The 17,287-nt window shown below is 34.0% G+C and overlaps 2 protein-coding genes across 8 annotated transcripts in view; one reads left to right on the top strand and one right to left on the bottom strand.

The window, feature by feature from the left end:
• The window catches only part of LOC111415406 (FAST kinase domain-containing protein 5, mitochondrial), a 40,113-nt gene that overhangs the window by 4,994 nt on the left and 17,832 nt on the right, over window positions 1–17,287 (bottom strand). Inside the window, exon 1 of one of the 4 annotated variants that reach the window (XM_071201166.1) lies at window positions 17–101. The exons of 2 other annotated variants lie outside the window; for them this stretch is intronic. In XM_071201166.1, coding sequence (XP_071057267.1) covers window positions 17–98 — 82 coding nt within the window. In that variant the 5' untranslated portion in view covers window positions 99–101. Of the gene's footprint in view, window positions 1–10; window positions 102–17,287 lie in introns of those variants that run through there. One more of the 4 variants, XM_071201165.1, reaches the window with a different exon arrangement.
• LOC111415404 (axoneme-associated protein mst101(2)-like) lies at window positions 416–16,806 on the top strand. 4 transcript variants are annotated; one of them, XM_023047089.2, is made up of 5 exons: window positions 416–623; window positions 4,100–4,858; window positions 4,910–5,812; window positions 5,881–9,698; window positions 15,437–16,806. In XM_023047089.2, exons 1-5 carry the CDS (start codon window positions 416–418, stop codon window positions 16,589–16,591), a joined length of 6,843 nt encoding a protein of 2,280 aa, XP_022902857.2. In that variant the 3' UTR covers window positions 16,592–16,806. The 4 variants fall into 4 exon arrangements, with proteins under 4 accessions (XP_022902857.2, XP_022902856.2, XP_071057264.1 ...); XM_023047088.2 differs by having other exon boundaries at window positions 4,100–5,812; XM_071201163.1 differs by lacking the exon at window positions 416–623 and adding an exon at window positions 3,534–3,552 and having other exon boundaries at window positions 4,100–5,812.

Here is a 17,287-nt window from a genome sequence, read left to right as displayed (position 1 = left end):
CGAAACTCACCGTCACCCCTTTTCGCGTAATTACTCAACCTCTGCTGGAGAAATTGCCGCCTCAACTCGTAAATTCGAGATTTCGCCAACGCAAACATTTTTGTAACTGTTAATTTTGCTTTGAGTTTGACGTTTCTGTTTTCGACAGCCCCATCTCACGTCAAAATCGAGAAACAAACAATCAAAGACGTTGCGATCTAAAATCGATAAATTTTTTTGGTTTTACCATGGCAACGGGGTTTTAATAACACCGAGAATCCGTCAATGTCAAACATCCGAATGCCCGAAAAGGGGCCCGTTAAATTTTTCGATCTTGTGTAAAATTATACTCCGCGGCCACACCATTTTGTCCGGGACGTCATTTTTCCTCGCTCTTTTGGACAATTTGAATTAACAATCGTTGAAAAGTTTTCCAATGCACCAGTACACGAGGATGTTACCCCTGAAGACGCTTGGCTGCGCTTTGCGACGACCCGTTCAAGCTTTACGTTTACCATCGAGAACGGAACAATGCAGAACGTCGTCATCGTCTCCGTCGCCACCACCACCGCCGGCGAATACTAGAAGCAACACCTACGCAACACTTCCCGAAAAAGGTTGCGATGAGGAGGAGAAAAACGCCAGTAAGTAATAAATAATTAAGTAATTAAATTAATATAAATAAATTAAATTAAAATATAAAATAGGTGCCAACCCCATCTAGTGGTGACAACTCATAATAACTCCGACATTTCAAAATGATTTTTTTTCGAAATTTGAAACAAAAACCACATTAAAATATCTTTATTAATTTAATTTTATTTATTTAAAATGATTTTAAGTTATTAATTCGTTTTTATTACAAAAAAAAGTTTTTTTTATAATTATTAACCCCATCTAGCGGTGACAATTCTTATTAGTCGTAAAATTGACATTTCAGTCAAATTTCAATCAAAAAAAAAATTATTTGAAACAAAAATCACATTAAAATATCTTTATTAATATTATTTTATTTATTTAAAATGATTTTAAGTCATTAATTCTTTTGAATTAAAAAAAAAATTATTTTCTAATTATTAACCCCATCTAGTGGTGACAATTCTTATTAGTCGTAATTGACATTTGACAATTCCTAGTTGCTTCGTATCAAATTTATACAATTTTATTAAAAAAAAAAGTGTTTGGAGTAAAAAATCACATCAAAATGCGTTTATTAATACTCAAACTATCTGTTTAAAGCGATTTTAAATTTCACAAAGTGATTGTTACCCCAGAAATGAATCGGTGAAGTTTTTTACAACACAACCTAACTTTTTATAGCATCAATTGAACTTATTTAAACATGTTATGTTATATTAAATTAAAAATTCACGTAAGTACTTTTTAAATCAAAATTAGATTTAGATTTATCTTTTTATTAATTAGTTAAAAATTCTAAATTATAATTTATCTAAATCTTTAAGAATCTATATTACTCCCCCCATCTAGCGGTGACAATTTTTATTAGTCGTAAGATTGACGTAAGTTAGGTTTGTTTTGAAATCAAATTTCATCAGAAAAAAATCATTTGAAACAAAAATTACATTAAAATATCTTTATTAATATTATTTTATTTATTTAAAACGATTTTGAGTCATTAATTCTTTTGAATTAAAAAAAAAATTATTTTCTAATTTTAACCCCATCTAGTGGTGACAATTCTTATTAGTCGCGATTGACATTTGACAATTTCTAGTTGCTTCTTACCAAATTTATACAATTTTATCAAAAAAAAAGTGTTTGGACTAAAAAATCACATCAAAATGCGTTTATTAATACTCAAACTATCGATTTAAAGCGATTTTAAGTCCACAAAGTGATTTTTACCCCCGAAATGAATCGGTGAAGTTTTTTACAACACAACCTAACTTTTTATAGCGTCAATTGAACTTATTTAAACATGTTAGATTATATTAAATTAAAAATTTACGTAAGTACTTTTTAAATCAAGATTAGATTTAGATTTTTCTTGTTATTAATTAGTTAAAAATACAAAATTATTATTTTTCTAAATCTTTAAGAATCTATACTACTCCCCCCATCTAGCGGTGACAATTCTTATTAGTCGTAAGATTGATATTTGACAGTTACCAATTGAGTTCGTTTCGAAATTTATCAAATTTTATCAAAAAAAAAGTGTTTGGACTAAAAAATCACATCAAAATGCGTTTATTAACACTCAAACTATCTATTTAAAGCGATTTTAAGTTTCAAAAAGTGATTTTTACCCCTGAAATGAATCGGTGAAGTTTTTTACAACACAACCTAACTTTTTATCGCGTCAATTGAACTTATTTAAACATGTTAGGTTATATTAAATTAAAAATTCACGTAAGTACTTTTTAAATCAAGATTAGATTTAGATTTTTCTTGTTATTAATTAGTTAAAAATACAAAATTATTATTTTTCTAAATCTTTAAGAATCTATACTACTCCCCCCATCTAGCGGTGACAATTCTTATTAGTCGTAAGATTGACATTTGACAGTTACCAATTGGGTTCGTTTCGAAATTTATCAAATTTTATCAAAAAAAAAAGTGTTTAGATTAAAAAATCGCAACGAAATGCGTTTATTAATACTCAAACTATCTATTTAAAGCGATTTTAAGTTTCACAAAGTGATTTTTACCCCCGAAATTAATCGGTGACGTTTTTTACAACACAACCTAACTTTTTATCGCGTAAATTGAATTTATTTAAACATGTTAGGTTATATTAAATTAAAAATTCACGTAAGTACTTTTTAAATCAAAATTAGATTTAGATTTTTCATTTTATTAATTAGTTAAAAATTCTAAATTATAATTTTTCTAAACCTTTAAGAATCCATATTACTCCCCCCATCTAGCGGTGACAATTCTTATTAGTCGTAAGATTGACATTTGACAGTTACCAATTGGGTTCGTTTCGAAATTTATCAAATTTTATCAAAAAAAAAGTGTTTAGATTAAAAAATCACAACAAAATGCGTTTATTAATACTCAAACTATCTATTTAAAGCGATTTTAAGTTTCACAAAGTGATTTTTACCCCCGAAATGAATCGGTGAAGTTTTTTACAACACAACCTAACTTTTTATCGCGTCAATTGAACTTATTTAATCATGATTTTTTAAATTAAATTAAAAATTCAGGTAAGTACGTTTTAATTCAAGAATAGATTTTAATTTTTCATCATTATTTAGTTAAAAATTTTAATTATAATTTTTTTTTTTAATCAAAGAATCTGTATTACTCCCCCCATCTAGCGGTGACAATTCTTATTAGTCGTGAGATTGACATTTGACAGTTACCAATTGGGTTCGTTTCGAAATTTATCAAATTTTATCAAAAAAAAAAGTGTTTAGACTAAAAAATCACATCAAAATGCGTTTATTAGTACTCAAACTATCTGTTTAAAGCGATTTTAAGTTTCACAAAGTGATTTTTACCCCTGAAATGAATCGGTGAAGTTTTTTACAACACAACCTAACTTTTTATCGCGTCAATTGAATTTATTTAATCATGATTTTTTATATTAAATTAAAAATTCACGTAAGTACGTTTTAATTCAAGAATAGATTTTAATTTTTCATCATTATTTAGTTAAAAATTTTAATTATAATTTTTTTTTAAATCAAAGAATCTGTATTACTCCCCCCATCTAGCGGTGACAATTCTTATTAGTCGTAAGATTGACATTTGACAGTTACCAGTTGGGTTTGTTTCAAAAAAAAGTGTTTGGACCAAAAAATCACATCAAAATTCGTTTATTAATAATTAAGCTATGTGTTTAAAGCGATTTTGAGACTTAGAAAGTGATTTTTACTCCTTAAATAAATCAGTGAATTTTTTTACAACATAACCTAACCTTTATAAATAAATAATGTCACCGCTAGATGGGGTGAAACTGTTATTAGTAGTGAGATTGACATTTGACAGTTACCACTTGGGTTTGCTTCAAAATTTATCAAAAAAGAAGCGTTTATTAATACGCAAGCTATCAATTTAAAGTGATTTTTCCCTTTTTAAATGAAGGTGAAGTTTGATTAAAAACTTTTGATTGGTACAATTAATTAATGTTTTTAAATTTCTATTTCAGGGACTCAAAATTATCAAGTGTGTAACAGACCCGATTGCCCATTATACAAAAAAAAAGGCTCGGAGATGGAGGAAACGGAAGATGAAACAACTTACAAAGAACAAACTTTAGGCGCGGGATTCCGTGAGCTTCCTCTAAGCGATAGTTCCGGTGATTTCCGCGTACATTCAGCCCCTTCAGCCACCGAACCTGCGTTGAAAATCGTGAAAAACGTCGATCGTAGCCAAGACGGCGAGGAATCGGACGAGAAGCCCTGCATAATCAACATCTTTTTGGACCCCAAAACGACGATGAATCCGAAGAACGACGTTTTTGTTCATTTTTTGCAAGATGCGTTGCGCAAGGGCGACATTAACGAGCCTTTTAGTCGAAAAATTGAGGCGTTTCTGGAGAAGTACGGTGTCAATTTGGAAGAGGGGGAAAATGGGTATCGGAAAAAGGAGATTATCGAGTACAGTAGGGGTGAAAATAACGAGGAAGTTGAGAATACAGAGAAAGTGGTTGAGAAATCCGCATTTGACCGTCAATCGACTTTATCAAAACTTTGGGCGTATTTATTTACCAGTGCTGAATCGCCGGAACAAAAACGTTCGAGAAGTTTCGAGGAATTAACCGCTGAGGAGATGGAAGCTTTGCGCGAGTTTAGAGAGCGGAAACAGATGGAGGAAGACGCCGGTTCCTGCTCAACTTCGGATGGAGTTACTAGAAGACCCGGTGGCTATCGTCAATCGAGGCGCGAATTTTCGACTTGCACTTCCGGTAAGGAATCTTCATCGAGCCTCCTCGGACTCACCCAAAATGAATTTAAAGTCCGATTGGTACGTTACAGACATCATCAGGGAAGGAGCGTAGACGAAGATGGAATGACAACGACCACCGCAACGGCTAAAAAGAATTTTTCTTCAAAAAAAATCGTCGAAAAAACCATTAATAAGAAACCGATTAATCCCATCGATGTGGAATTGTTGGACAAAAGCCGAATCGGATTGAAAATTGTTACCCCGAAAGAAGAAATTGAAAAGTTGATGCCGAATTTGATTAAGATTAAGTTAGAAAATGATGATGTAGAACCTAAAATGTCTTTTTCTTTATGTAATAAGGAGCCCATAATGGAGGCTCAAAAACTATCTTGTCTCAAAATTGAAACTCCACAATTTAATTGCCAAAGTAAAAGCATCAAAGTTAAATGTGATGCTTATAGAGACGTTTGTCCTAAAGCACCGATTAAATCAGAATCTAAATCAAAGTCAAAACCAAAGTGTGATATTCCTGGAAATTCGCCTCAAGTTGCCGCGGCGATTTGGCGGTGTGCCCCTATTCCGGAATTGAACGTGGTTTATGATGATGTTTGCAAAAGTTTGATATCAACGAAAATGCCGTGTGGGGCTCCACCGAATCCTTGTCCCAAAAAGAAATCGATTATAAGCAATAGAAAGTTTGTTTGTAAGAAACGACCGAGTGTGTGCGGAAAAAAACCAGAAATTAAAACTAAAAAAGAAACCAAAACAAATTTAGTTTCAAAAGAAACCGCAAACGCATGTTGGCAACACTGCAAACAAGTCCTCGATAAAGTCCAAGGAGAAATGTCAAAAGAATTTAAAAAGCAACACAAAAGCAACTACGGGCCTGATTGTCACAAAACGAATCCAATCAAGAAGATGACATCTTGCGAAAAAAAGGAAACCTGTGCAACGAAGAACCCACCGGAAGAAGGTAAAAAATCGTGCTGATTTGATTTTGGACGTTTCTCATCAATATCGGTGTCTCTATTATTGCTGTAGGTGGAGCTACATTAACAACACCAAGAATTCGGATCAAGACAAGGAATTTTATGAAGTTGATAAAAAGACAAAAACACGACAAAGTCATCACTTGTATGGAAAGGAAAAAAAAACGAAAACGTAACAACAATAACAAGTCTTCAAAAAGTGATAATCTTGGCTCTGTAAGGAGGAGGGAGGTTAAAAGCTTTTCGAGTTCGGTGCCGAAACGGAAGGAAGGGTGTGGGTGCTCGGATTGTCCTGGAAAAAAAGATGGAAAATGTGATTGTAATAAAAAGGAAAATAACACCGGAAATAAAGAATCTTCTGGAGAAAATGTTTGCGCGAAAAGGGAATTCCCAAAATCGATTAAGTGCGAAACGAAAAAAAACGAATGTATGAAGAAGAAGAAGAAAGAGGAATCTAAACCTAAATCGAATAAAAGCAAGTTTTCTTGTGGTGGTGGTGGTGGTAAAAAAAAGGGTCCTTGCGTTGGGGTTAAGGTTAAAGTCAAAAATGTATGCTTAGCTAATAAGGAACCAAAAAAGAATGATTGTATGTCGAAGAAAAATGTTTGTGGGGCTAAAAAAGATGTTTGTGGAGCTAAAAAAGATACTTGTGGGGCTAAAAAAGATACTTGTGGGGCTAAAAAAGATGTTTGTGGGGCTAAAAAAGATACTTGTGGAGCTAAAAAAGAAACTTGTGGAGCAAAAAAGGAACCAGAAAAGAAGTCAAGTATTTGCGAGGCTTCGAGTGCTTCATGTTTTAAGCCAAAAAAAAGTACTTGTGGAGAAAAAATGGGTAAGGCTAAACAAGATCCTCCTTGTGGTGCTAAAAAAGCATCTCCTTGTGAAGCTAAAAAAACATCTCCTTGTAGTTCCCCAAAAAAAGATCCATGTGGAGCTAAAAAAGATGTTTGTAAAGCTAAGTCAACTCCTCCATGTGGTGCAAAGCCAGAAAAGAAAGCACCAAGTTGTAATGCTCCCGAAAAGGGTCCGTGTCTTGGTGCAAAAAAGAGTTCTTGTGGGGTTGGTGGAGGTAAAAAGAAGCCTTGTGATGCTAAAAAAGAATCTCCTTGTAAGGCTAAGTCAGAAAGTTGTATGGCGAAGAAAGAACCTTGTGGTGCCAAAAAAGAATCTCCTTGTAAGGCTAAATCAGAAAGTTGTATGGCGAAGAAGGAACCTTGTGGTGCTAAAAAAGAGTCTCCTTGTAAGGCTAAGTCAGAAAGTTGTATGGTGAAGAAGGAACCTTGTGGTGCTAAAAAAGAATCTCCTTGTAAGGCTAAATCAGAAAGTTGTATGGCGAAGAAAGAATCTCCTTGTAAGGCTAAATCAGAAACTTGTATGGTGAAGAAAGAACCATGTGGAGCTAAGAAGGAACCTTGTGGTGCTAAAAAATCTCCTTGTGGTGCAAAAAAGTCTCCTTGTAAAGCGAAATCAACACCTTGTTTAAGCAAAAAAAATGTTTGCGATCCAAAACCAAAACCTTGTCCTAAAAAAGAACCTCCTTGCGTATCAAAAAAGCGTCGGACCCCTTGTAAGGCAAAATCAGAACCTTGTGGGCAAAAGAAAGAAGAACCATGTCCTTGTGCTAAACCTTGTCGTAAACCACAAATAATAAATGTAGCAGCAAAAATCGCAGAGTTTCAAAAACGTGATACTTGCAAATCCGAGTCACCTTGCGGAGCAAAAAAGAAAGAACCACCAAAAAAAGAAACCAAACCTTGCCAAGATACTTCTTCTTCTTCTTCATCAACGTCAAAATTAACTCAAAAAGATTCCAAAACACCATGTCCCCCAGCTGTGAAATCACAACCCCCAGCGAAAGTTTTGAGTAAAGATGAAGAACAAAAAGTAAATGCGAAAAAAGCTAAAGATCGAAAGTTTTGCCCCCCAACTTCGGGTAAAATGGACCCTGATTTAAGCCAAAAGAAAAAATCGACCAAAAAATGTTCCGATTTATTGAAAGACGTCGATAAGAAAAAACCCGAAAAGAAAGGATCAGAAAAAGGGGCTAATATCAAAGAGATGTGTAGTAAAGGATTAGAAACCGCAATCAAATCAGTTCAAAGTTTAACCAAAAAAGATGGCAAAAAGGCTTCATCTAAAGAAGCTTTATCTAGCGCAAAAGCGAAAGTTGCGTCAAGTGGGAAAAATATTTTGGCGGCGGGGCAAAGTGCTTTAAACACGTTTATTTACGTCTTGAAGGAAATTAAGTCAGTTTTTGTTTGCGATGAGGAGAAATTAAAAGAGATTAAAAAAGAACTTCCTAAGAAAGCTAAAGAAGATGGGGAAAAAGGTGGAGGAGGAAAAGGTGGGGATTCGCCTAAATCAGCTTCTGGAGGAGATTCACCACCTCCAACAACAACAACAACATCATCATCATCATCATCGGGGAAAAAATCAAAACCACCATCATCAAGTTGCGATTCAAAATTAAATTTGGATTCTTCGAAGGTGTCTGCTAAATCGTTAATTGCTGAGACGATTGATGAATTTTTTAAGACGCTTAAATTTTCGGGTGATGATTCTTCTTGTACGAAAGATCAAAAAATTTCGAAATCGGATGTTGTAGCTGGTCCAAAGGAGGATTTGAAAGGAATTAAGGAAGATGGGGTACAAAATTTGGATGAAAAGAAAGTTTTGACTGCACCTAAAGATTCTGGGAAAAAGGAAGATTTGCAGAAAAAGTCTGCGATAAACGATGTGTTCAAAAAGATTTTAACTCCACCTCAAGATTTGGATTTGGATTTGAAAAAGAAGTCTGCTACAACTCCAACAACAATAAAGAGTGTTTTCCAAAAAGACTCAACACCACCTGATTTGACGAAAAAGGATTTGGATTTGAAAAAGAAGTCTGTTACAACTCCAACAACTACAATAAAGAGTGCATCCCAAAAAGTTTCAACACCACCTGAAGATTTGGATTTGATGAAGTCTGCAACAACTCCAACAACAACAATAAAGAATGTATCCCAAAAAGTTGCAACACCATGTGAAGATTTGGATTTGGAAAAGAAATCTGCAACAACTCCAACAACAACAACAATAAAAAATGTATCCCAAAAAGTTTCAACACCACCTGAAGATTTGGACTTGATAAAGAAGTCTGCAACAACTCCAACAACAACAATAAAAAATGTATCCCAAAAAGTTTCAACACCACCTAAAGATTTGGATTTGGAAAAGAAATCTGCAACAACTCCAACAACCACAATAAAGAGTGCATCTCAAAAAGTCTCAACACCACCTGAAGATTTGACGAAAAAGGATTTAGATTTAAAAAAGAAGTCTGCAACAACAACTTCAACAACAACAATAAAGAGTGCATCCCAAAAAGTTTCAACTCCACCTCAAAATAAAGATTTGACGACAAAAGACTTAGTATCAAGGAATTTAGATCCTCAGTTTACTGATCATCAGAAAGAAATAAATCTAAAAGATACTTCTAAAACTACGGATGTTAAAAAGCCACTAAATGAGACTGGAAAACAAGTTGATAAAAAAATGAAAAATAAATCGTTGGATCATGATTTTCAAATAAAAGATTTGCAAAAAGAACTTTACAAAGATGTTTTCGATAAGCTTATACCGCAAAAAGCTGCGCATGATGACGAGAAGACTCAGGAGATGTTGAAAGAGCAGAACAAAATTCAAGATGAAGCGTTGAAGAAGATCGAGGAGGGGATTAAAGAGCAGCCGAAACCGCCGAGTAAGCCGGGTGGTAAAAAAAGTGAAGTTCCGGATCCTGTTTCGATTGAGGAGCGGATTCAAACTGGGGATCATAAGGAGATTATAAGGAAATCGGAGGAGTTGCCGATTGGACCGATTAGTGATGAGGTAGGTTTTTATAATAGTTTTCTACAGTATTAATATATTAATAGAAACCGAGGCAGCTATGCTGCCGAGGCAGTGGTGTTTTCTTATAAAGTAATAAGAAAAGATTTATTTGCAGTAATAATATGTTATTACAAGCCGAGGCAGCTGTGCTGCCGAGGCAGTAACTTTTTTGTTACAAAACACAAAGAAAAAGTTTTTCTAGAGTATATATATTAATGGAAACCGAGGCAGCTATGCTGCCGAGGTAGTGGTGCTTTTTATAAAGCAATAAGAAAAGGTTTCTTTGCAACAATGACATATTATTGCAAGCCGAGGCAGCAGCGCCGCCGAGGTAGTAGCTTTTTTTATTACAAAACACAAGGAAAAAATTTTCCTACAGTATTAATATATCAATGGAAACCGAGGCAGCTATGCTGCCGAGGTAGTGGTGCTTTTTATAAAGCAATAAGAAAAGGTTTCTTTGCAACAATGACATATTATTGCAAGCCGAGGCAGCAGCGCTGCCGAGGTAGTAGCTTTTTTATTACAAAACACAAGGAAAAAGTTTTTCTATAGTATTAATATATCAATGGAAACCGAGGCAGCTATGCTGCCGAGGTAGTGGTGTTTTTCATAAAGCAATGAGAAAAGGTTTCTTTGCAACAATGATATATTATTGCAAGCCGAGGCAGCAGTGCTGCCGAGGTAGTAGTAGTTTTTTTATTATAAAATATTAAGGAAACGTTTTTCTACAGTATTAATACATTAATAGAAACCGAGGCAGCTATGCTGCCGAGGCAGTAGTGTTTTCTTATAAAGTAATAAGAAACAGTTTATTTGCAGTAATGATATGTCATTACAAATTGAGGCAATAACTTTTTTATTTTAAAACACAAGGAAAAAGTTTTTCTAGAGTATTAATATATCAATGGAAACCGAGGCAGCTATGCTGCCGAGGTAGTGGTGTTTTTTATAAAGCAATAAGAAAAGGTTTCTTTGCAACAATTGATGTATCATTGCAAACCGAGGCAGCAGCGCTGCCGAAGTAGTAGCTGTTTTTATTACAAAACACAAGGAAAAAATTTTCCTACAGTATTAATATATCAATAGAAACCGAGGCAGCTATGCTGCCGAGGCAGTGGTGTTTTTTATAAAGCAATAAGAAAAGGTTTCTTTGCAACAATGATATATTATTGCAAGCCGAGGCAGCAGCGCTGCCGAGGTAGTAGCTTTTTTTATTACAAAACACAAGGAAAAAGTTTTTCTAGAGTATTAATATATCAATGGAAACCGAGGCAGCTATGCTGCCGAGGTAGTGGTGTTTTTTATAAAGCAATAAGAAAAGGTTTCTTTGCAACAATGATATATTATTGCAAGCCGAGGCAGCAGCGCTGCCGAGGTAGTAGCTTTTTTTATTACAAAACACAAGGAAAAAGTTTTTCTAGAGTATTAATATATCAATGGAAACCGAGGCAGCTATGCTGCCGAGGTAGTGGTGTTTTTTATAAAGCAATAAGAAAAGGTTTCTTTGCAACAATGATATATTATTGCAAGCCGAGGCAGCAGCGCTGCCGAGGTAGTAGCTTTTTTATTACAAAACATTAAACGAAAGTTTTTCTACAGTATTAATTAATATATCAATAGAAACCGAGGCAGCTATGCTGCCGAGGCAGTGGTGTTTTTTATAAAGCAATAAGAAAAGGTCTCTTTGCAACAATGATATATTATTGCAAGCCGAGGCAGCAGTGCTACCGAGGTAGTAGTAGTTTTTTTTATTATAAAACATTAAGGAAACGTTTTTCTACAGTATTAATGCATTAATAGAAACCGAGGCAGCTATGCTGCCGAGGCAGTAGTGTTTTCTTATAAAGTAATAAGAAAAAGTTTATTTGCAGTAATGATATGTCATTACAAATTGAGGCAGTAGCTTTTTTATTTCAAAACACAAGGAAAAAGTTTTTCTAGAGTATTAATATATCAATGGAAACCGAGGCAGCTATGCTGCCGAGGTAGTCGTGTTTTTTATAAAGCAATAAGAAAAGGTTTCTTTGCAACAATTGATGTATCATTGCAAACCGAGGCAGCAGCGCTGCCGAAGTAGTAGCTTTTTTATTACAAAACACAAGGAAAAAGCTTTTCTATAGTATTAATATATCAATGGAAACCGAGGCAGCTATGCTGCCGAGGCAGTGGTGTTGTTTATAAAGCAATAAGAAAAGGTTTCTTTGCAACAATGATATATTATTGCAAACCGAGGCAGCAGCGCTGCCGAGGTAGTAGTAGCTTTTTTATTACAAAACATTAAGGAAACGTTTTTCTACAGTATTAATGCATCAATAGAAACCGAGGCAGCTATGCTGCCGAGGCAGTAGTGTTTTCTTATAAAATAATAAGAATAAGTTTATTTACAGTAATGATATGTCATTACAAACTGAGGCAGTAACTTTTTTATTTCAAAACACAAGGAAAAAGTTTTCTACAGTATTAATATATCAATGGAAACCGAGGCAGTGGTGTTTTTTATAAAGCAATAAGAAAAGGTTTATATGCAATAATGATATGTCATTACAAGCCGAGGCAGTAACTTACAAAACACAAGGACAAAGTTTTTCTACAGTATTAATATACCAATAGAAACCGAGGCAGCTATGCTGCCGAGGCAGTGGTGTTTTTTTATAAAGTAATAAGAAAAGATTTATTTGCAGTAATGATATGTTATTACAAGCCGAGGCAGCTGTGCTGCCGAGGCAGTAACTTTTTTGTTACAAAACACAAGGAAAAAGTTTTTCTAGAGTATTAATATATCAATGGAAACCGAGGCAGCTATGCTGGTATAGTGGTGTTTTTTATAAAGCAATAAGAAAAGGTTTCTTTGCAAGAATGATATATTATTGCAAGCTGAGGCAGCAGTGCTGCCAAGGTAGTAGCTTTTTTATTACAAAACAAAAGGAAAAAGTTTTTCTAGAGTATTAATATATCAATGGAAACCGAGACAGCTATGCTGGTATAGTGCTGTTTTTTATAAAGCAATAAGAAAAGGTTTCTTTGCAACAATGATATATTATTGCAAGCCGAGGCAGCAGCGCTGCCGAGGTAGTAGCTTTTTTTATTACAAAACACAAGGAAAAAGTTTTTCTACAGTATTAATATATCAATGGAAACCGAGGCAGATATGCTGCCGAGGTAGTGATGTTTTTTATAAAGCAATAAGAAAAGGTCTTTTTGCAACAATGATATATTATTGCAAGCCGAGGCAGCAGGGCTGCCGAGGTAGTAGCTTTTTTATTATAAAACATTAATAAAAAGTTTTTCTACAGTATTAATATATCAATAGAAAAAACCGAGGCAGTGGTGTTTTCTTATAAAGTAATAAGAAAAGGTTTCTTTGCAACAATGATATATTATTGCAAACCGAGGCAGCAGCGCTGGTGCTGCCGAGGCAGTAGCTCTGTTATTACAAAGTAATAGGAAAAGATTTCTTCTATGTTACTATATCTTAAAAAACCGAGCCAGCTATGCTGCCCAGGCAATGTTTTTTTTTTATGAAGCAATAATATATTATGATAAACCGAGGCAGCAGCTTCTTTTATTACAAAACATTAAGAAAGAGGTTTTCTACAGTATTAATATGTCAATAGAAGCCGAGGCAATGTTTTTTTTTATAAAACATTAAAAAAGTTTCTTTTCCGTATTATATAGGCTGTCCATAAAGTAGTGGATATAGCTGATAAAATCATTATAAACGGTTTATAGAAAGAATTTACGGAGTTATGACGTCATCGAAATTTTTTTCAAATGACAATCATTTTCTGAATATTAATATTGGTTACATAAAAAAAGTTTTGAGAAAAATTACCTTAAAGTTTACTTACTTCATAGTTGAATAAATGCAAAAAATAGTAGTAGCCATGAGTAACTACGGTAACCAATTATTTTAAACAATTCCCTGAGTGTCAAAAATAGATTTGGTAACTTTTGTACATTAACATTTTTCGCTAGCTATCTTACTTTAGCAGATAACTGTTCGTTTCCATACATATCAGCGACTTCGTATATATATTTAGAGGCCGAGGCAGTGTGGTTTTTTTCTTATCAAATATTAAGAAAAAATTTGCCGAGTCAGCTGTGCTGCCGAGGCAGTAGTTCCGGCATTATAAAGTGATAAGAAAAGGTTTATCTTCTATATTAATATACAGGGTGCCCATTATGTATGGAATATAGTATACAGGCGTCTCCAAAATGCGTATACAACGGAAGACCACAGATTCCTTGGCTCAATATAGGTCGATTTATGTTATGTTATCTATCTATATCCAAAGCTGCAATGACGCAAACAAGGCTACTTAAAAGCTACTTCTTTAAAAATGCCTTTTTCTGGCCTAACCACTCATATTTCAGAGACACCTGTATACTATATTCCCTAGATAATGGGCACTCTGTTCAAGATAAATCTTTTCTTATCACTTTGTAATACCGGAGCTACTGCCTCAGCTTGTATTAACACTAAAAAGAATCTTTCCTTATTGCTTTATATTGAAAAAACTTAGTGCCTCGGTCTCTAAATACAGGTGTCTCCGAAATGCGTGTACAACGGAAGACCACAAATTCCTTGACTCAAAATAGGTCGATTTAAGTTAAGTTATCTATATCCAAAGTTGTTTCGTTTCGCCGCTAGAGGACTTCAAAATTAGCAAAAAAAATTCTTTTATTTTTTATAACTCGAAAACGTATAAAGTTATAAAAAATAAAAGAATTTTTTTGCTAACTTTGTGGTCCTCTAGCGGTGAAACGAAGCAACTTTAGATATAGATAACTTACTTTAAATCGACCTATTTTCCAAGGAATCTGTGGTCTTCCGTTGTACACGCATTTCGGAGACACCTGTATATCTATAATATGGAACAAACCTTTTCTTAATGTTTTATAATAAAAAAGCTACTGCCTCGGTTTATATTAATGTTTCCTGTTTTAGTGATAGTTAGATATTTAATTATATTTGCTTAGGAACTACTTGTAGATAAATATATTTTTGTTTAACCCCTTTCTCCTGTTACAATCCCTATGAAATCTTTTTCTTCTCTTTCCAATTTGTTTACTCAATTTCTTACAGTCATTGAAGATTTTAAAGTCTTTGTACAATCTCTTTTTCTTTATTATCAGTCTCCTTTAACAGTCTTCATTCGGCCTACTTCTTTTATTATTAGTCTCATTTCGCATATCTTATTCCATTTCGGTTAGTCTCTTCCTTTTATTATAAATCTTGACACTTTTCGCCCAGTATCCTTCTTCTCTTTCCTTTTTCTTATCTGACGTCAGAATGTTCTTACCAACCTCATTCCACTTTAATTCCTTTTTGACAAATCTCCCATTGGCTTCCTTTTGCTATTTTCAGTTTTTTTATAATCTTTTTCTTCTATTTCCAGTCTTATCTTTTTCTGCCAAATGTCTATTTTGCATTACCAGTTATTTTCCAGTCTCTTTCTTTTCTGCCAAGAGTCCTACCATTATCCAGTCTACATACCAGTCTCTTTCAAGTCTTAGTTATTTCTCCCCAGTCTTTATTTTGCTTTATTCTTACATTAGTAGTCTTATTTCTTTCTGCCCAATATTTTTCTTCTCATTCCAGAGTTTATTCTGCTTCGATTTTTTATTACCATGTTTCCTGCCATCCTTTTGGCCTTTCCAGTCTCCTTTCTCATACTCATTTATGACACATTAATGATTTAAATATATTTTAATTCTTTCTGACATTTTTTTAGGTGGTCGACGACTTTGAAAAACGCAAAGTCAAAGAAAGAAGGAAAAAGAAGCAGCAAAAAATTGGAAACGAAGATGATTTCGATCACAGTTTTGAAGCTTCCGCTATAAAAGACTCAAAAGATAAATCTCCCCCTCCTCAAGTAAACGAGTTAGTCGATAAACTATCTAAAACTGCACCAGAAGTGAAAATGGAGGATAAACCAACAAAGAAAGCTTGTTCGGAATTAAAATTGGAATTAGAAAAAGTCCGAAGTCTCGAAGAGAAACCATCGCCTGCGTTAGAATCGATTTTTGAAGACTTAAATAAGGTGATGGAGGAGACTGAGTGGGAAAAAGTCGAAAACGTCCAAAAGAAATTTGATAAGATCAAAAAGGGGATTAAAGCTCAAGAAGAAACGAAACCAACAAGCGAAGTTTTTCTTAAAGAATTGATCGAGGTAGTTACGAAAATTGAGGAGGATGCTTTGAAACGTATCGAAAAGGCGAAAGAAACGTTCCAAGTCGCGGAACAAATCATATCAAAAGATGTTTTGAAGCAAGAAGAGAAGCCGGATGTTCGGGTAAAACTTGAAGAGTTAAAGAAACTTGTTGAAAACGATCGTTTTGGGGCGGAGAGTTCTACGAACGAGTTAAAAAAGGTGCTTGAAAAAGATTTTCCAGAAAAACTCGAAGAAGCCAAAACTTATTTATCAACCCTAAACCATCTTCTCGAAAAAATCGACTCAAACTCTTCATCCAATGAAGTTAAAGAGTTAAAAGAACGCGTGGTGGATTTACAAAAATTATTGGAGAAGGGTGATCACGAAGACTTAAAGAACCATATGGGAATAAACCACAAAAGCCTGATTAAAGACGCCGAAGAACACCAAGTGAGAAAACTCGAACACGGAACGATCCCCGAAACGAAATGCAAAGTCGTTGGGGAAACAAAAAGAATGATTTACCAAAGCACGGGCTCTTTAATGTCATCGTACGAAGGTGTTCATCGCAGGAACGAGGCTCGAAGGAGACGTTTTGACGAGGGAAAAGACCGGTTCCAAATGGCCAAAAAGGAATTGGAACAAAAAATGAGAAACGTTGACAACGCCGGGTCGGAACAACAAAAAAAGAAGTTTTCCACGTGGACTGGGAAACTTTTCGAAAAACGTTTTTAATCGATTCTAAAAGGGTTATTTTTTTTTTGAGGGTTAATTCGGTTCTTGGTGTGCGTTGTGTGTGTCAAAATTTGTCTTCCAATTTTTTTTTACAATCTACGATTGCGCCGAGTAATTTAAGATTCAAATCTACGTCCCAAAATCATTCACTATTAAATAATATGACCTAAATCATGATTACAATATATATATAAAAGACGGATGTAAAAATTGAATTGGGGTTGTTTTCTTTTTTGTTAAATTTGGGTTGGTACTAATTTGGAGGTTAACTGAGGTTAACTTCAGTGTCATTTTTCTTTTTTGACAGATGTTAATTTCGCGAAATTAAACAGGTTATGTTTAAATTCATTACAAAAATTGAATGTCGTGGATAATCGTATTTTTGACGTTTAGAAAAATAAATTTTTACGAAAAAAAAAGATACAATTCAACCGGAAGAAACGTTTAAAGACATTTTTGAACATCCTAAGCGTTTGCTTAAAACGATTTTTATCTCGGAATGAAGTTTCAGACATAACCTAACTTTTTTATGTCAATTTAAAAATATTTTAGTTGATTCATTTTGCATAAAATTTAATTTAATCACTATTTGAATCATTTTAGAGTATTAAAACGTCATAAACGCACGGCATAACATAAAATTTCTAATTTTTGGACGAATTAAATAGTCCTTGAAAAAGTTAGGTTAGGTTGAGA

This window comes from Onthophagus taurus, unplaced genomic scaffold (genome assembly GCF_036711975.1).
Source record: "Onthophagus taurus isolate NC unplaced genomic scaffold, IU_Otau_3.0 ScKx7SY_16, whole genome shotgun sequence".
NCBI classification, from domain to species: Eukaryota; Metazoa; Arthropoda; class Insecta; order Coleoptera; family Scarabaeidae; genus Onthophagus; species Onthophagus taurus.
The sequence above is the reverse complement of the archived record's forward strand: the minus strand, read 5'-3'. Positions and strand labels throughout refer to the sequence as shown.